The sequence below is a fragment of the Phallusia mammillata genome, chromosome 7, assembly GCF_965637545.1.
Source record: "Phallusia mammillata chromosome 7, kaPhaMamm4.hap1.1, whole genome shotgun sequence".
Classification (NCBI taxonomy): Eukaryota; Metazoa; Chordata; class Ascidiacea; order Phlebobranchia; family Ascidiidae; genus Phallusia; species Phallusia mammillata.
The window spans coordinates 1,211,747-1,230,699 of record NC_137258.1 but is presented as its reverse complement, the minus strand read 5'-3'; the positions used below and the strand labels follow the sequence as shown (position 1 = coordinate 1,230,699).

General features: G+C 36.8%; 3 protein-coding genes across 5 annotated transcripts; 1 reads left to right on the top strand and 2 right to left on the bottom strand.

Annotated features, from left to right (window-relative positions):
* Positions 1-134: 134 nt before the first annotated feature.
* On the bottom strand, positions 135-5,423 carry LOC145239244 (eukaryotic peptide chain release factor subunit 1). Its single transcript, XM_080102543.1, has 10 exons — positions 5,186-5,423; positions 4,546-4,721; positions 3,690-3,829; positions 3,485-3,623; positions 2,996-3,186; positions 2,431-2,560; positions 2,214-2,369; positions 1,912-1,976; positions 1,127-1,274; positions 135-641 (listed from the first exon to the last, which is right to left on the bottom strand). Exons 1-10 carry the CDS (start codon positions 5,266-5,268, stop codon positions 565-567), a joined length of 1,305 nt encoding a protein of 434 aa, XP_079958669.1. The 5' UTR covers positions 5,269-5,423; the 3' UTR covers positions 135-564.
* A 1,171-nt stretch (positions 5,424-6,594) lies between these two features.
* On the top strand, positions 6,595-16,400 carry LOC145237386 (uncharacterized). Of its 2 annotated transcripts, none has more exons than XM_080100231.1 (10): positions 6,595-7,669; positions 8,662-8,799; positions 9,379-9,466; positions 10,252-10,473; positions 11,068-11,264; positions 12,844-12,898; positions 13,618-13,795; positions 14,753-14,949; positions 15,278-15,447; positions 15,966-16,400. In XM_080100231.1, the coding sequence occupies exons 1-10, from the start codon at positions 7,560-7,562 to the stop codon at positions 16,084-16,086; spliced, it is 1,476 nt and encodes a 491-aa protein (XP_079956357.1). In that variant the 5' UTR covers positions 6,595-7,559; the 3' UTR covers positions 16,087-16,400. The 2 variants fall into 2 exon arrangements, with proteins under 2 accessions (XP_079956357.1, XP_079956356.1); XM_080100230.1 differs by having other exon boundaries at positions 6,596-7,669; positions 13,615-13,795.
* LOC145237388 (receptor-interacting serine/threonine-protein kinase 1-like) lies at positions 16,298-18,953 on the bottom strand. 2 transcript variants are annotated; one of them, XM_080100235.1, is made up of 5 exons: positions 18,673-18,953; positions 18,071-18,529; positions 17,418-17,680; positions 17,026-17,201; positions 16,298-16,879 (listed from the first exon to the last, which is right to left on the bottom strand). In XM_080100235.1, the coding sequence occupies exons 1-4, from the start codon at positions 18,849-18,851 to the stop codon at positions 17,056-17,058; spliced, it is 1,047 nt and encodes a 348-aa protein (XP_079956361.1). In that variant the 5' UTR covers positions 18,852-18,953; the 3' UTR covers positions 16,298-16,879; positions 17,026-17,055. The 2 variants fall into 2 exon arrangements, with proteins under 2 accessions (XP_079956361.1, XP_079956360.1); XM_080100234.1 differs by having other exon boundaries at positions 16,298-17,201; positions 18,673-18,952.

The window sequence follows — 18,953 nt, the reverse complement described above, 5'->3', positions numbered from 1 at the left end:
ATTGGTACTTTAGTGTGTTGAATTATCACTGTGCAAAGGTAATTTGTTGCAGAGTAAGTTTCAATTAACAAATACATGAAAGCAGTTGTTGGAACTTAAAATTAACCAAGTTCATTCACAAAACAACAAGTATGTATGAATGCAATGGTTTATTTCTCAATTCAAATAAAAACTGAACTCTTTTTAGTTGGCAAAATAACATAAACAGGATAAAGGTCTTAGAAAGGACATCATTTTGTCAGTTTTAAAAATTGTTTTACCAAGGTACTAAGGATCTATGTTGAATATTATTCTATTTGTTGCCAGTCTGAGTACAGTTGGACCCAAACGTTTGCTGAAACGCAAAGTAAACAAATCGTCACCAGTGTGCGAGCCACTGAAACAGCACATTGTTAAAACACCATGAAATTAACTAAAACGTATATCGAAAAACTTGTTTCCACGGTAACAGACATAAATAGAACTGCATCAATGCGCTCCCTTCTTTAGCCTGTTCACCAGATGTACTGTACACTTCAAGTTGCAGATGGCACCACCAAATATGGGTTTTGGATTTTTATCAATTTAGTATTCATTAAAAAAATCATCGTCATCTTCATTAAATTCCAGACTTTGGAAGTCAATGCGATAACGAAGCATGCCTGTGAAAACAAATACAATGTTTTAGTATTCCAGTAGTATAAATATGCTTTATAACCAGAACTAGAATGTCAGAGACATTTTTGAGCAACCAAAGTCAAATGAAGGCATCTTGTATAGGACGTCGAAACGTCGATTGTTTACAATAAAACTGCTGGACGAGCAATACTTGGTTATACATTATGCCTGGCAGCAATAACCTATTTAACCGAAGTCAAAGTTGGTGAAAAATGAACTCCTTAATTTAATTGAATTTGCATTTGCAAATGGCAATGTAAAAATACATTTTATAATTAAAAGCTTTTATTACTGCTTGAATGTTTTTAAAGAGTATGACAGAAAAGTCATTCAAATCAAGTGCATCTTGATATTATTAAAAAAAGCAGAGTCAGACCGTTAAAATTTATCTTGGTCGAAGATTTAGGCTTACTACTTCTCAGCTCTGTTCACCAAGGAGTTGTTATAAGTAGTATGATATTCCACTTACCCCCTATTCCCCCAAAACCTTTAACAAACTGTGAACCTTCCTGGGATCTGTCAGTCACGATCTCGAGGGTTGCGCCAAATTTTTTGTAGTTGTTTGCAAACCATTCAAGTAAAGGACAACTATCTGTCATTTCCATTTCAACTTGTGTCTAAACAGGCAATGACACACGTAAGTTCATGTACATTCATGGTTTATAAGCTGGTTTTGCCATATTTTAAAATGATTTAGATTTGATATGTCATTTGAAACTGATTCAGCTACAATTATATACTTGTTGTTTTTTAATATTGATGCAAATTAGAACAGGTTATGATATTAAAACACAAAATCAATTTGAAGTAATGTTGAACCAGATTACATATGATTTTGTTTAAATATTGTGACATAAGTTGTGGAAATGAACCGCTAACAAACTTAACCAATGCCTGTGTTGAAGCAATAAGATCATACACAGTTATATACAGTGGTGGGATTCAGCTGGTTCGCACTGGTTCTATAGAACTGTCTCATGAAATTTTATGAGATCAGTGAACCGGTTAGCATTACTGGTTACTGTCAATGGTTTTTTTGTAACAGAAGCGACCGAACAATATGACTTTTGTAATAGAACCGGCTGACAAAAAATTTAAATCCCACAACTGGACACGTCCCAAAAAGGATTTTGTAAAATCTTTTGATGGCGGATTCCTAATGTCTGGCAAAGGTTTGTCCCATTTTTTGTGGAGGATTTACAGTCATTTTCTGAATTTCTAAAACTTGAAAAGCATTTTAGGTTTACTTCTTACATCTTTGTCAGTGAAATGTGTTTTATCTTTTTCTTGATCTGGTCGAAGATACAAAATCTTCTCCTCTGAAACAAAGTGATATGGTTTTAAAAATGACAATTGTATTGACTGTAGATTTGTCAAAATGCAATTTACTAAGTGGGCAGTTTAAAATCTCAATAATTGATGATAAAATTCGTAGATCCAAATAAAAGCTGTTCAAAGCTAACTGTACCAATGCTATGGGGTCTAACAATACTTATAAAACACAGAATATATATATTACAGGTGAAAGTTTCACATTATTGAAACAAAGTACGTACCATCGGTGCTGTGATTCTTTAAGACATATCTCATTGTGTCCAAGTTTTCCCAAACAATCAATGTTTCCACGGCTCCCATTTCTAATGCCTTAAGTGTGTCATTTACACCAAAACAAAACTTTCCAGTGTCTTGCGAAATTTCATCAAAATAACGACCTAAAAATTTGATTCATAAATACAAAAAACCCTTCACAACTTACAACAAATAATTACTAACCTATAAGCTTCTTTTCTTGAATGAACTTCACATTGGAAAGAACTTCTGCAGATAGCTCAATGGCTTGGTTGAAACCATTCTCTCCACCATATGAAACATCCACAAGTTTGATTATCTTTGCTTGCAGTCTCTGAAAATGACCAATGAGCAATACAATTTTGGCTTCAGGTTCAACAAAAATGTTCATAAAATTTGTTACAAAATTTTTGCACAGAATTTTACAAATACACATTACCAGGGATGGGCCAAACCAAGCATCACAAGTTTTTATGCTCCAAGGCGCATGAACTGAGTCAAGCATTAGACAAAAAATTCAAATTTATTCTGAACTAAATTTAGAAATATACAACCATTGTTTAGCTGCTGTAGTTAAACAAAAAACATACTTTATTTCACGTTGCTTGCTTAAATAAGGCCATGGTGGCTAGATGTCGGAATTTAAAAAAAGTAAAAAACTACAGTGTAAATAGAAATGTTTGTGATGTCACAATAAACTGAGCATGCTCGACCCAGGACCAAGCATTAATGTGATGCTCGATGTTCAATCAAACAGATGCTAATTTACCTGATCAAACATGTCGGATTGACTTAGTTCAGTTTTGAAATCAGCTGAACCAGCCAGAATCAATCCAGTGACATTTGGTCGGTCATTTGTAATAAATAAAGTCACAGCAGTCTCAGCAACTTTACGGACATAATTATGTCGCTTTTCCATTCTCAAACGTGCAAAACGCAAAGCAGACTGTCCTCCCCTTCCTGAAAAAGCATAAACATTAAATTGTTTTCTTTTACTTTTGTTTGACCACAAACAAGGGTTGCACAACTTGAATGGGGCCAAGTGCAACAATTTTTTTCACTTAAGTTCAGTACTGCACCATATTTAAACAACTGCTTATAATCTGTACCAATATTATTTCAAATATGTTTTACACCTCTGCCTCAAACCTCCTTAAGCTCATAAAGTGTTTGCAATATATATATTATACATGTACAGTTTCAGAATGGTATGGGGGGGAAGCAGTCAAATGAAATTTGGACTGAGTGCATTCTTTACCATGCTTTTTGGGAAGGTCCACAGTAAATTTATGAAGAACTTCTCTTGTGTTTCCTTGCAGTGTTCCGAACAATGCACCATTTCCGTCCATTACAATAAATCCAAACTTGTTATCATCGGAAAGAAGTGCAGTTAAAGCCTTGTAATATATTCACATGTTAAGTAAGTAAAAAGTTCAGAAAATGGTCACTTTCATGCAACTAACCTCTGTATGGAATTTGTTGTCACATAAGTACAATGATGTGTTAATGGGTTTAAACGGCTCAAAATCGATATTGACTTTCTTTTCTTTTCCTTCATCAGTTACAATCGTTCCACAATAAACTACAAGTCCATTTGCGGGAACTAACAATGTAAAGAAATGATAAAAACAATGCTTGTTGATGCCTATGTGTATGCAGGTTTATTTCCACATAAAAAATGCTATTGACTCCTTGTCCTAACCAAAGTACATATAAAACACAAGTAATCCTTAACCCATTGTTACACAATAGAGCCCCATGGACGTTTTGTGTCCAAATTAATACAGCAGGTATAGGGAAAAACACATAAATTGTCTGATTTTCACAAAGTGGTGGGCTTTAATGCAAATTAGATAAACCAAATCGAATAAAACTTCAGGGTTCTAACATTTGAGCGTGGCAAGGCATCAATACATTTTCATCAAATTTGGCACATTAAATTCGTGTTTAAGCTCTCCAGTTTGTACAAATCAGGCAATCTATGTGTTATTTTCCTATATCTGCTGTATAATTGTGGCTCCATATGCTTTGTTGCATAACAATGGGTTGGACAACTTGTGTAACATAAACACATACTGAGATCAGGACTTAAGCATTCAGTGGGCCTGTCAGGCTCTTGACTTGCCTAACCAATTTTGCTGTAATATAGGCAAAAGGGGGAAAGCATAGAATCTTATTATGTTTGTAAATAAAAATAGGCTTTTTGTTGCCAACCATGTTTCCTTTGATCACATAAAAGTGTTTTTGATATTAAACCACTGAATCAGACGGATGCTACTCTTCCCTTAAGAACATATCAGGATGGAATGAAGTACAAACCTTTATTGTACAACTTTAGTCGCTGCTGTACAGATGTAATAGCGCCCAGCACAGACAATCTGTTCACTCTACTTTTAATGTTGGAAGCAGTTCCATATTCATCAGCCAACATTTTGGCGACACGAGATACTTGGTCCTTTGGTGGAATGATGAGCGAGATCATGCTGGTGCCATTTCTACATATACAAATATTGTATTCAATCTGGACAACTGGGGTATTTTACTTTCTGTAATTGTCACATTATTAAACACATAAAACATGGCCAAGTGTTAACTGTTTATGTTCTGCTAATTCATCCCTGCCTACTAACCAAATTTATATGTAATATTTTTCCATAAATTAAAAACAAAACTAGTGTAAATTGAAATATTGTGTACTTCAAAGCAATATTGAGTTAGACTATATTTAAACCAACCAACAGCTATATCAACTATACAAAGGTATTAAAAAGGTTGAAGTGAGAAGAAAAGAACTGGTGACAGCAATTTAGGTAAAATATTAAATATACTCAAATTGTATTTGACTAAAAGTTGACAGTTTGAAAGTGAAAGAAAAAGAATAAAATGTGATTTAAAACAGCACTGCTTTAATAACAGGTTTCGATAAAGAGACACAATTTTGAAACCACTTATAACTTACCCTCTAGCAGCTTCCAAGCTTTTAATCAGCTTTTTTATTTTCCAAATTTCCACATTACGATCAGCGGCTGTTTCCTCAGTCATTTTGAGTGAACAATTCTCACCCTTTTTTAAATGTTACAAAATATTTCCCAACAAAAAGTGGCTGGTCGAATTTGATGGTAATATAAATTTGATCTCAATGTTTGAAAATGCGTTTCATATTTCTGATGAGAAAAAAACGATAAAAATGCGTGACAATATTAATTAACATAAACCCCTGCCATAAAAATTAAAAACTTTAACCTACACAGCCCAATCAAGTCAATCTACAGGTAACACAACCACACATGAAAGTTTTAACAAAATATTTTTTTCTGAATAAAGCTTTACAAAAGTAAAAATGTCAAAAATCTACAAGATAGTCAGGACTTGTGACGTCACTAACACACAAGAAAACGTAAAAAAAAACTGAATCTAAAATATTTTAGAAGCCTGCTTTTGCTTCTCTCTCTACCTGACGGTAAACATTACTGCATCATTAATCACTTCAATTCTAGTTGTTGAGCATAACAGAAAAACACTGAAAGCAAAGATATCTTAAATTTTTAGAAAACTTATTTCTCCTTTTGGCGACAATTCCGTCGTTATCACGTGTTGAAACAAACAGCTGGTCTAAATCTCACAACGTTTCGTGTTTTTAATTTACCGTTAATATAAGCACAACTTTTTACAATTAACGTAGCAAAACCAACAAAATGAATTAAAGACAAGAATAATGGTATTAATTAGTGGTCTTTGCTAGCGTTTATTACGTCACAGGCATTTTGGCCGTTTGGCGCCAAAACCATTGTGACAGCATAATATGTTGTCAGACTGGTAGTTTTTGAGCAGAAACCAGTGGTGGGATTCAGCCGGTTCGCAACAGTTCTATCGAACAGTCTCACGAAGTTTTATGGGATCAGCGAACCGGTTAGAACTACTGGTTACTGTCAATGGACTCTTTGCAACAATACCGGCTGGAAAATATGACTTTTGTGATAGAACCGGCTGAAAAAAAATTGAATCCCACCACTGCATAAACTAAAGTGTTTTTTACAAGACATAAAAAAACAGGTATTTGAAGTATTTCCTGAAAGCAAAACCAAAGGCTTCGATTTGCGCAATACAACGTGTTCAACAAGAAATCATATACAACAGCATTAATTTCATTCGAGTTACATTCACAGTGGAGTTACGGCGTGTTATATAAGTCATTCTTTTAGTTGTAATTGGCCATAAACGCCAAAACGAAGGTGTCTGCTATCAATCTTAGTGTTTATCATCTCGTCTTGGGTCTACCCGAAAGGCAGCGGCGCCAATGCAATATTAATGACTCTACTCTCCAATTTTGTTGCGTTGCACCAAGAAGAAAATCAATAGCTTTGCAAACACCGAGTCATTCTGTTACTTTCCCTGGCGTGTTTTTAGTTGTTTTAAGGTATCTTCGCTGCTTCGTTCTATCGTAGTTGAGGGTCGTTGAGGAGATTTGTAAATCCTAGTAGATTTGACTAATGTACAACAAATAGTGTGGCACAACTGGATTTGAAGATAACAGAGGCTGTTCTGTGGACGAAGTTATCATTAAAGGCTTCAACGATGCTTGCATTTAAATCCGCAAGAAAACATATTTATCCTGATTATTGCAAGGCAGAGTAGGCCACACTGTAGTAGTTACATTTAATAATGGCCTACCTGTGTTCAATGGGACTTTTGTGCACAGTGAAAAAGCTTGTGGCAATATTTGAAGTCCAGGCAATGAGTTCGAAACAGTGGCGTATAGGCAGACGAAAATTTTGGGAGGGGCCAAATAGTTTGCTGTCCAACTCTAATACGTAAAGCGTGCTTTTACCTAACACATGACTTGCCAAAGTTTGATTCGACGGGACAGCCAAACGCTTTATTGATTTATTCCATGTCTACATAAATATAAAAAGCATGGATTTCATCTTACAACTTGGTGACAACAGTCATTTTTGTTAATTTATATATTCCTTTGATAGTTGAAAGACGAAACCACAGTGATGAGGGACAAAATTACATTAAACTAAAGTTTTTCAGTATACAATTTCGAAAATTTGGGAGGGGCCATATATGGCCCCTTTGGCCCCTCCCTGGCTACGCCACTGGTTCGAAAAACTGAATATTTTGTTTGGGTGCATTATAGCCCAGGTTACCAAGAATTATAGATTCAACCACAAATGGTTTTAAGAAGGTTGATCAGTGAATTTACCTTTTGATTCAACGCAGTCAAAAGTTGTGACGGACAGAAAAACAATTGAATTTAACAAAGCAAGTGTATGCAGCTGCTGTGATTTCTTTGGTGACCCACACTTGTGTTGTAAAACACAGAAAACATGTATTCCTGTGACGATGAAGAGTTTTATGAGGGCGATGGATATGACAGTGAACAAGAAGAGTGGCTGCAATTCCTCAACACAATCAAAGCAGAAGCATTGCTACAAAGGTGACAGAAAAGATTGCAAACTATGTATTTATCAAACCGTAATATTGTTAACATTTTAAGTATGTTTTAAGTTTAGTTTCATGTTAATTCGTTGTCCCACCTCATTTAAAGAAAGGAGTCGAACCGGAACTGAACCGTAACCCGCGAACCGGTTCGAGCGGTTTATTTTGTTAAACCTGAACCGAACACAAACAGAAAATTGCAATTTTCGAACCTGAAAATGAACATTTATTAAAAACTCTGCCGAACCCGAACCCTTAAAAACAAAACCAAGTGAACCCGAACCGAACCTGAACCTGAACCCATATGACAAGCGGTTCGACTCCCTGATTTATAAGGTGGTGGGAACCTAAACAATTCTTACAATTAGGATAATGTTTTTCCTGTTTTTTTTAACCTTTTTAAATTCTTGGTGAAAAGGGCATGTAATCGTTTTTCGCGCAAAACTTTCCCAGGGTAACGTGATTGTGGTTTGTTACGTAACAGAGACCGAATTGACATTGATTAAATTGACCGGGATATTATCGAATTTCTTAAACAACGTTTGATACAGGGTAGTTTGAAGTAGGCAATAGTTCAAAAAATCTAAGAACAAATCTTCGTGAGTTTGGTGTCAAGTCTGTGACTATTGATATTAATTTTCTTTGTTCATAAATCAATAAAGGTTTGTTTGATGAAATCGTGTATAGTTGTATATGCTTTAGGTCAGTGGTCGGCTACCGCCGGTCCGCGACGAGTTCGTTACCAGGCCGTATAATTTTTCAGGTTAAATGTTCTAAAACATTTTGCCAATGTATCCCGGGGATGATAAACTAATTTATGCGTTTTCATTGTTAAATATTTGTGTGTTTTTTAAGACCGATCCGCAATAAATTTTCAGTTTCAAAAACGGTCAGCAGTAAAAAAAAGATACCGACCCCTGCTTTGGTGATAACCAAACCGGCAAAGTTTCTATATTTTAGTCAAATGTTTAAATTGTTTTCTGTTTTTAGACAAGAAAACCTTCAAGATCTTTGGACCCACCTTCGACGAGACGAACCTGAATTACTGGACACATTCGAATTTTTCCTCGACAACGCAGTTCGAGAGATCGATAAAATCCGTGGGGACAAAAACGTAGCACTTAAAAGGTCACAATCGAATTTTACTGAAAAACATTTAATTTACAACAAAAACAACAAGAGATTATGACTTCACAAAAATACCTGTTTTGGGCGATTGTAGTGATATCTGAATCACGTCAAATCAAAAAACAAAAATTGGGTTTTAAGTCAGCTTCGTTTGGCCAAGTTCCGACATGAGCAACCATGCGGTTCAGTATTAGTTAAAATTGAGAAATGGCAATTCGATTAAGTCAAGAAATAACTTGTGATACAAATACAATTCAATTCCCTATCTGCCTTCCCATGCCTGTCGTACGTTTGTTACATGTTGAACTTGTAAATTATTTTTGATTAGCCGGTTTTGTCGCAAAAATCATATTTTTCGGCCGGTTCTGTTACAAAAAGTCCTTTGACAGTAACCAGTAATGCTAACCGGTTCGCTGATCTCATAAAATTTCGTGAAACGGTTAGAACCGGTGCGAACCGACTGAATCCCACCACTGCTTTTGATGCAAATACAATTCGCTTCCCTACCTGCCTTCCCACGTCTGAAATACGTAAGTTACTTGTGATTTCATGTTGAACTTGTAAATTATTTTTTATTAGCAAAGAACAAAGTGAGAGGGAAGTTCAACAAATTTTTATCGATGTTGAAAAAATTCTTGAAGAGGAAAGAGACAGAATCAAAGCGGAGGTGAAAACTGTTTTGATTTCTTTTAAAGCTATAAGTTTTTAGTCATCATTTTAAAAATTTTAACGCACTCGATAACCAACTACAATAATGCTTGCTTAAACTCAATAATAATCAAGGTAATATGCTAATAGGTTTGGTAAGGTGTGTATATTTCATGATCTCCTCGTGAAAAACCTGTGATCCCCTCGTGATAAACTTGTGATTTCCTCCTGAAAAACCTGTGAACCCATCGTGATAATGTACATTTAATTTTCCTCCTGTCAACCGTTAATCGGTTTGGTGAGAAGAGCAATCCAAGGTAATTCAATAAACTGATCCAACCAGTGACATTGAATTATCGATTATCAAGATTCGAGACCATTAATTGGTTCAGAAACTTTTTTCACACGACCTAACCAGTGGTGGGATTCAGCCGGTTCTATAGAACAGTCTCACGAAATTTTATGAGATCAGCGAACCGGTTAGCATTACTGGTTACTGTCAATGAACTTTTTGTAACAGAACCGGCTGAAAAATATGAATTTTGTGATAGAACCGCCTGGCAAAAAAAAATTAAATCCCACCACTGAACCAAACCACTTTTAAAATTTTTGTATTATGGTTCTCGCTTTAGGCCTACCCATAAATAAGCATAATTACAATTTTAGTTGTTTTATTTCAATGAAAATCGCTCACCAGTGTGGAAACGTATGGTCCAAAAAAGCAGTACACAACCGTTTTTTGGGAAGTTTTACGTTACGTTTGCTTGTCATTTATTTACGAGACGTTTGTTTTCATTTTTTTAGTGCGAAGCAAAATACCGCTACGAGCTGCGGAGGTTAAGTGAAGCGAAACAGCAAGAACTCGATGACGTCATTGAACGAAAACAGCGCCTGGAGCGCCAACTGGCGGATATAAACTTGCACGAAAAGCGAAGTAGTGAGAGCATCCGAAACTTGAACAAGGTCATTGATGAGCTTTCTTGTCGGGAAAACGAACTCAAGTCGGAAAACGACGACTTACAACAGGTGGGAGTGAACATACATGCACGGGATAAAAATCTTATCCAGTCACATAACGCTTTGTAATGACGGTGTAGCTGCAGCGCGTTTAGTCATGGTCCACCAATCGCGCCATTTTTTGCCCTTCACCATTTCGCTCTCGATTCAACGTTGCACATTTTTTGGATTGGTTATTATTTAAGTTTAGCCGGTTTACTTATAGCTTAGCTGATTTAACTACATTATTGTGCGAAAAATATTCAAACCAACTGTTTTCAATTGTTTTCTGACACGAATTTGGCTTGACGTTTAAAGCCGGAAAAAACCATAACGTTTCACCCTTGTCAAGTTTACTCACAATGTGCCACACTCACTTTCTTGTGAGCTCACATAACACTTTATAACGACGGTGTAGCTATGTTCAGCCATTATGCGTCAATTGTATGCCATCTACTTTTTTGCGCTACAAAAAGCAACGTTGCGCAGCTATTTCCGGCTTTGTGATTGGTTTAGTGCAAATGCGCCGCTATGTTTTCTATCACCAAGCGAAATAAACTCAACTTGGAATTGGAAAACTACCCAAGCGTTGATGCTGAACTAACAGAGTTTCTTGAATTCAAGGAAAACCATCGGCTGCATCTCCAGCTTTCTGTGTCTCTGGATAGTTTACAGCGCTCGCAGGAGTTGTGCATGAAACTTCACGAGGAAGCGGAAAGTGAAAAGCGGGTGCGAGTCCGTGAACTCCAAGATGCTGTCGCGCTAAAGCATGAGAAGATCCGTAAAAGCGATCAACTCGAAATACAACTAGAGCAACTCAAGTGAGTGAAAACTTACGTAAAGATCAGGTACATTGCGGATAGTTTAGGCCAGGGGTCGCCAACCCGCGGCTCCGGAGCCGCATGTGGCTCTTTGATCCCTCTGATGCGGCTCAGTTTTTGAATTTACCAAATGTTGTACATTTGAAATGTTGTACATTTGAAATTATGTGACGATTATGCCAAACACAAAAGTCGAACACGAAAATTGAAGTGCAGTAGCATGACCGTACTCGCTTGTTGTAGTTACCTGCAACCCATCTCTATACCATCAAACGTGAAGTCTGAAAGAGGCAAACTGGCGACTCACAGGTTAACACGCAATGAGACAATGCTGTTTTTGTTTGCAGTGTGTGTGCGCGTAACAGTAGCTGTTTGTTAATTGTTATGCAACAAACGCGTAAACAAAGGAATAAAAATCTGCAAAAACAGAATATGCAACGCTACGTAAAGTTGTTTTCTCTGCTGACGCGACTAGTATATCAGTGTGTCTAATATGCAATGAAACACTAGCTAACAACAAAAAGTCGAATGTCATAAGACTAAAAACGTTTTGCATTTTATTTTAAATTTTAAAACGGCTTTGTGGCTCCCAGTGTTTTTTTTACTACGCGAAACTGGTCCGAGTGGCTCTTTGAGTAGTAAAGGTTGGCGACCCCTGGTTTAGGCAGACTCCCCAACCCTATGCCCGCGGGCACCTAGTCGCCGGTTGACTCTGAATTAGACGCCGTGGGTTCCAAAACAAAAACAATAAAGTAATGTATCACATTATCTATGTTATATAACCATAGGTACTGAAAATCTAACAGAGCAATATGCTGCAACATTCATACTTGTCAGTTTTAAATACAGTTTGGATGCCCTTTATAGATTTTTTATAGAATTTTCTACATATGTTTTGACCCCCTGCGTCATTCGGTAATTTTAAGTCTGCCCTCCACTTTACAAACGTTGGCGATCCCCTTAAGTACAGAAATGGTAGGGTAGCTGCATTAGGCAAATTTAACAACTGTTCTCTGCAATTAAAAAAACTGTTATACATTACGAAAAGAACGCCAACATTGTGAACCGTAAGCAGGAATGGAATAAAAATCTGATGGGTCCATAATTTTTCTTCTCACAGCACTTTAAAAAATATAAGCAGTAGATCCTAATGCCTTTAAGCACTTACATGTTTAAGTAACTCATGTCGCGAAATTCGTTTTGCCAGTGTGCAACGGCGCTAATCCATCGCTCTGTAGCGCTTAGACATGACTTTAGGCTACATAATAACCTTGATTTTCCGTCTATTTTTTAACGGCGACGTATCATTATTACGTCACATTTTGAAACATTACAGACAATCGCTACATTATGTTTACGTCACTTATAAGGTGCATTAAATATTTAAACAACATCTATCTGGAGAAAACACAGCAGAGTATTTGAAAATAAAAGCGCATTCGTCGATAACCCTGTTTTAAATGTCCTACAATTACGTCAGCAGATTTAATAATTCATTATGGCTATTTAACTTCGGAACCGAAATAGGCGACAATTTTTGAAAAAGGAAAATTACGACGACACCAACTTGTTTTTGCAGACGAAAGCTTATGGATGAAAAAAATGCGAATGCAGTCCAGCTACCAACACCGTCGGTAAGTTGGGTGTAATTTTGTAATACAAGTTGTCACTTAATGGCAAACATAACGCCCTTAAAAGATGTAAAAATCTACGTGCTTTATTATTCAAACGTTTCGGCAAATGCTCATGCCATCATCAGTAATCAGAATAAAAATTCATGTCGCTTTTTACGTCTATTTGGGCCGTTATATTCGTCATTAAACCTATACAAAGATCCGGGTATAGCAGTGGTTCTCAACTGGTGGTCCATGACAACTTTTTGGGTGGTCCACTAAATTAAGTGATAAACTATAGAGATGCAGATTGCATATTACATGTTGAAAGTGTATCAAAATGTTAGCTGTTAATAATTGTATCTCACTTCTTAAAAAACTTGCTCAAAATGAAATGGTCAACGATATTATTTTTACTGGTCCGGTGGTCCATGGCCTGAAACGAGTTGAGAACCACTGGTGTATAGTGTTCCAAAGTTGTGGTTGTTTACGAAACGTTATCAATCACAAAAAAAACGGCCGCGCAAATTATCCGAAAATTCTGCATTTATACGGCCAAATATAATTTTTCAAAGGCTAAAAAGTTCTAATCTCACATTATCGGTTACCAGCACATTTAACGTTTGAAGATTGTATGACCTTTTCGTAGCCACATAAAAACCCTAACATTCAACCTGAAACAAAGCTATGAATAAATTTGCAGTTAAGTTCTACTAAATGTTCTTGGAAATATTCAGAAGGTTTCGAATGATGACCGCGTGAAAGCCGAACCCGAGTTTGGGAAAAGTTCTGCATCTCGCCCCACACCGATTCATGCGTTTAAAATCATCATGGTGGGAGATTCGAACGTGGGCAAGACGAGTTTGATCCAAAGATTCTGTGACGATCGATTTACAGGAGATCGCAACCCGACAGTCGGTGAGTTTAACAGGGAAAAAAATCCGAACCAACACCCAGTATTCGCCACCAAGCGTCTCAGCTTGCAATTCAATACATCCGTGTTTCTCAAACTTTTAAAATATATTTTCATCGCCGTCTCTTTGTCATTATCTCCAGAACTCGCGGTCCATAAAGCTGAATGCATATTTTAGAAAACGAAATCCCGACTTAACAGACTATAGCTATTTTTTCCATTTTTCACAGCAAGAGGCAGAATTTAAACTAGTTTTGTAAGTTACGAGAAACAGTCGTGCAAAGTTTGTGACATCACATTTTTGTACAATACAAAAATTAAGCTTCAGAATTTTGCGCGAAAAATTGCTTTATTTTTACTTGTAATAGAATGAATATTGTTCAGCAATGGAGACAGTTCCTTAATTATACCTAGATTTCCACAGATATGGTCAACAACAACAAAATTGTAGTATGACTTCAAACCATTGTCGGTCCCAGTGAAATTGCTTCAGGAACCCCCAAGGGACCGCGGACCACAGTTTGAGGACCGCTGGGTTACACATGTGATATGTACTATACTTGTAGTTTATACATGTGGACTATTTTACACAAATAATTAGTAGTGGAAGCTATTTCGAAACACGTCCATGTAGACATGATTTCATGGGGTTCGAACCCGCATACGCTGGAGTACAAAACCAACCAGTTTATGTCTGTGTGTGGGTAATGCTCCTTACACCGTTCGTCATTCTCTCATTTGGGTAGGAGTACGTATATGCCGTGTTTCATTTTACGGGGGGTGTAGTGTAGGGTACGGGGGCATTCGCGGGCCGGTACCTGTACGTGGGTTTAGGGGAATAAAGCAGGATGCAACCAATCCGGATTTTATGAATCAGACAAACGACACCGCTGTGCCCCTGTAATTTGTGCAACATACATAAATCCTGTACTTGTTTTGTTTAAACAACCAGTTTCTTTTAGACATCACATATCAGACCAAAACAGTTTCGACAAGCGATGGATCTGCAGTTTTGCAAATTTGGGACACAGCCGGTCAAGAAAGGTTTCGAAGCATTCCAAAATCCTACTTCCGAAAAGCTGACGGCATAATGATGCTATATGACGTAACAAACGAAGAAAGCATGAGCAACGTGAGGCACTGGATCAGTAGCATGGAGGTACAACAAGAACAACCTATTTTAGGACTACAGCGAACGATATGCCGTAGTTCATGGGTCTGCAACCTTCTTCTACTGCAGACCGTTTTGAAAATGAAATTTAATCGCGGACCGGCTATTTAAAAAACTACAAACATTTATTTAAAAAAACGCATAAATTTGTTTATCATCCCCGGTATATTTGGGCAAAATGTTTCAAAACATTTAACCTGAAAAATTATAAGGCCTGGTAACGAACTCCTCGCGTAGCGGTACGGGGCCGCGGACCGGCGGTTGCCGACCACTGCTGTAGTGTATTAAAATCTTTTATCCGCAACACATTTTCCAGGCAACGGAATCCAACGCTGGTATCATGTTACTTGGTAATAAGATGGACAGCAAGCCGGTGGTGAGCGAAGAATCTGGCCGCAAGATGGCGGGCGAGATCAACGCTGGTTTTGCCCTCGTAAGCGCGATGACGGGAGAGAATGTAGAGGAGGCATTCAACAAACTGACCAGGTGATTTGATATTCTCACAAAGTGTAATTTAGCTTTTGGGTTTGGGTGGATGTACTGCGAAACCCTTACCCTACACTAGACAGGCGTATTTCAGTTACTTTGGCCCAAAAACTGTTTGTCACTTTTTTGGGAAAGGAACGGGCCCTTAAAGGCGACATAAACGCTTAACTAAATCAGTTGTTCCCAAGAAAAGGGAATTTATTTTTTACATGTGGTTTAAATAGACACTTCAGCTCTGGAGAAACCTGTGAAATTAATAAAATCCAATTTTAAGTGTTTTTTGTACGGTTTGGCATCTACTATGTAGTCTATTGGGAAGGAATGAGAATGTTTTGAATTGTTAAGTGAAAAATTCGTCTATAAAGGTTAAAAACTATTGCACTAAATGTTCCAAATACTGTGCCTATTTTTTGAATAGACCTAAACCTATTGGGTGCGTAGAAAATTAACTTTTTGGTTCCATTATTATCAAATAGCTTATTTAAGTTTTGACTTAATAGACCGATCTTGTCACGCAGAATGCTTTTAGCCGAACAATTCACGGAGTTGTCGCCGCCTAGTGGAAATATTGTGGCTGAATCAATAGAACTGGAAATCCAAGCATCGGCCAAGTCAGAAAAGAAGAACTGTTGTTGGTAAAACCTTGGACGTTAAGTGCTCACATTTACCAGGACAGTGTTTCATGAAAGTTTTTTTGTACATTTTCTTTTCTGTAGAAGGGGATTGTATAAATTCTGTGTATAATTAGTTTGTTTGAGATAAACAAATGAAAGCATACTTATTTTGTGTTGCAACAAAAAAAAAACATGTTTTATGAATGCCTCACCCAAAAATACAACCTCATGAAACATTTGAAGCGCATGTGTTTTTTACTTTACCAGCAACGAAATGAAAAACTTGAATCACATTTTTTACACGGAGTTGTATAGTTCAACAAGTTAAAGATCAATTTTTGCCCAGTTTCTTGTTTGCTAGTGCAAGTAATAAAAAATCACAGGCTTAAAGTTTGCTACTACCAGGAGGTTTAAGTGAAGTAACACATCATATTTGGTGGCTGGCCAATATGGTTATTACCGATAACATAGATTTTATTTATCAGTGTTGTCATTTGGCATTAAAAGCCAACAAAGATATGCTATCAGTATTTAGGCACAAGATATTAAATTTTAAAATGAAACAATTAATGGACAAAATTTAGTTTCTTCCATCACAATTGCATATGGCAGCAAACAAACAGTTATAATTTAATAATGTAATAATTATTAAAGCACTACATAAAAAATATTATATGGAACATTTTTTGTGCCAGTATAACTGCAATGGCAATTTTGTCCATGTTAAACATGCAACAGTATTGGCATCAATCTGTGCACCTCAGTGAAGATGTTGCTTGAGAAGGTCAACGTAATAAAGTCAAAGTCTGGCCTTCACACTATTAAAAAGGTACAGAAAAACTGCACAGGGCACACTAAACACAATAAACTTAAAAGCTGTACAACAAACTTCGGAGAAATTAATCGGAAATTATTGGCTAATGAAAACTTGATAGTAGCTTAAATGCGAAAAAATTACCCAAACCTTAAAGATCTGAATGATTGGCATCCACAATTACAAGTTAACTTGGTCAATTGAAATCAAATCCTCAGGTCGAGGTTGGCGCTGGACAAATTGCATCTGGTTGACGACCACAGACACCTCTCTGATGACATCTGGTGCCCGGAATTTGCGAATAATATCGGCAAAGAAGTGCTCAACTGTAAAATTTATTAAAATAAGAAATGGCATTAATAGAACACATAAAATTGAAAGGGCTTGATGTCCATCACCACAAACATACTGTTTGTTTGTTTGTGTTTTTTTCCCTGTAGGTGTATTTAGTTGTCTTTCTACTAACAATATGATCGATTTTAAAAATTATTGTTTACATTAAAAGAAAAACAAAGGCATTTAAAACAAATCAAGTAGCTTACTGTCATCCATTTTGGGTCGATTGTTTTCATTTTCTTGCCAGCATTCCTTCATTTTGTCAACAATGCTGAGCACATGAACATAAGTTTCGTCGGTCCTTTCTCGCAAATCATCCGTCACTGTTGTCACAAGATTTAAAGAAGGTCTTTCACCTCTAATGATTGCATCAGTGATGATCTGAGCTCTCTCTGTTGATGCCACACTTGGTTGCATGTCAAAAAATGGTGCCTGTCTCGTGATGATTTCATAAAGAACCATCCCAAAACTGCAAAGAAAGTTGATTGGTAAATCGAAGCTTTTAATAAAAATAATAAAGAATTTATGTGCCAAAGTTAGCTAACGCTGGTTTCACTGAAAAGGTGCCTCACTGTTTATTCTCTGAATATATCTAAAATGCTGTAGTATCTTAAATTCAGCCCAACTTCTCCACTTAAAAACCAAGAACAAAGTACTGATTTAGCATGACTGAAAATTTGAGTATGTTTGAACAGCCCTGCCTTGACCAAAATGAGTAAACAAAGGTGCATGACAGAAAAAAGAAACAAGCGAAAATGAAGTGAACAAAAAGACCATATGTCTTGCTCAGAGAAGGGGACCATTAACAAACATAAAGCTATCCATGGTTACATCAGTGACTAGACTGAAAAAACCTTACCTGTAAACATCCATTGCTCTATTCCTTGTGCCATATATGGCCCTGAGGAATTCAGGTGCAGCATACACAATAGTGTGTGTCGAGTTTGGGTTCCGTCGAACCTGAGTGCTTCGATCAGATGTCTTGGTGGCCAATGTGGCAGCACCAAAATCTCCAAGTCGTATGTGAAGGTCATCCGTCAAAAACACATTCTTTGTTTTCAAATCACCATGAACCACCCGTTGGTCAGTACCAGAGTGGTGTAAATACACCAATGCCCGGGCTAATTCGTGCATCATTCGAATGCGAAGCTTAAAAGGTATAATAGGGGCTGGAACCAAGCGTAGAAAATCATACAAAGTACCCCCTTCGATGTAATCCATGACAATTGCAAAGTAATTGGACCAAACAACAACACCGTGACATCTTACAACATTTTCGTGGTTGATCAATGTTAAAAGACTTGCTTCTTTTTTAGCTCTGAAATTATAAATGACAAATTTAGAGATATAATACTGAAAGCATATTTAGACTAAAGTTGGTGGTGAAATGGAATACAAAGGTGAGACAATTATTCCGGACTAATCATTGTCAACTTTTCAGTCTAAAATAACAAACTCAACTCAGTAACGATTCCTTGTTGATGATCAAGTGTTCCAGTAATACGAAATATCTTCACAGCAGCTGTGCCAAGTTTCTGGTTATAGACACGTCGAACCATGCCAAAACTTCCGCTTCCAATAATATCATGTTCCTGACTCGTCAGTAGACTTGCATTTGGAAATACATATGGATCAGCCATGGTTTTCCTTTTTACAAAAGCAAATAAAATCTAAAAATTGTGTGCACAGATGGCAACAGCCAACTGATCCAGCACCCTGTAAAATGAGATTGACAACATGAA

Coding starts and splice junctions, on each gene's coding strand:
- LOC145237388 (XM_080100235.1), bottom strand. CDS start 18,851: ATGGCTGATCCATATGTATTTCCAAATGCAAGTCTACTGACGAGTCAG. Junction 18,530..18,672: donor CAACAAGGAATCGTTACTGA/GTTGAGTTTGTT, acceptor TTATAATTTCAG/AGCTAAAAAAGAAGCAAGTC. Junction 17,202..17,417: donor TCGACCCAAAATGGATGACA/GTAAGCTACTTG, acceptor TAAATTTTACAG/TTGAGCACTTCTTTGCCGAT.
- LOC145237386 (XM_080100230.1), top strand. CDS start 7,560: ATGTATTCCTGTGACGATGAAGAGTTTTATGAGGGCGATGGATATGAC. Junction 7,670..8,661: donor GCAGAAGCATTGCTACAAAG/GTGACAGAAAAG, acceptor TTCTGTTTTTAG/ACAAGAAAACCTTCAAGATC. Junction 11,265..12,843: donor ATACAACTAGAGCAACTCAA/GTGAGTGAAAAC, acceptor TTGTTTTTGCAG/ACGAAAGCTTATGGATGAAA.
- LOC145239244 (XM_080102543.1), bottom strand. CDS start 5,268: ATGACTGAGGAAACAGCCGCTGATCGTAATGTGGAAATTTGGAAAATA. Junction 4,722..5,185: donor AGCTTGGAAGCTGCTAGAGG/GTAAGTTATAAG, acceptor TTGTATATGTAG/AAATGGCACCAGCATGATCT. Junction 2,370..2,430: donor TCAAGAAAAGAAGCTTATAG/GTTAGTAATTAT, acceptor TCAAATTTTTAG/GTCGTTATTTTGATGAAATT.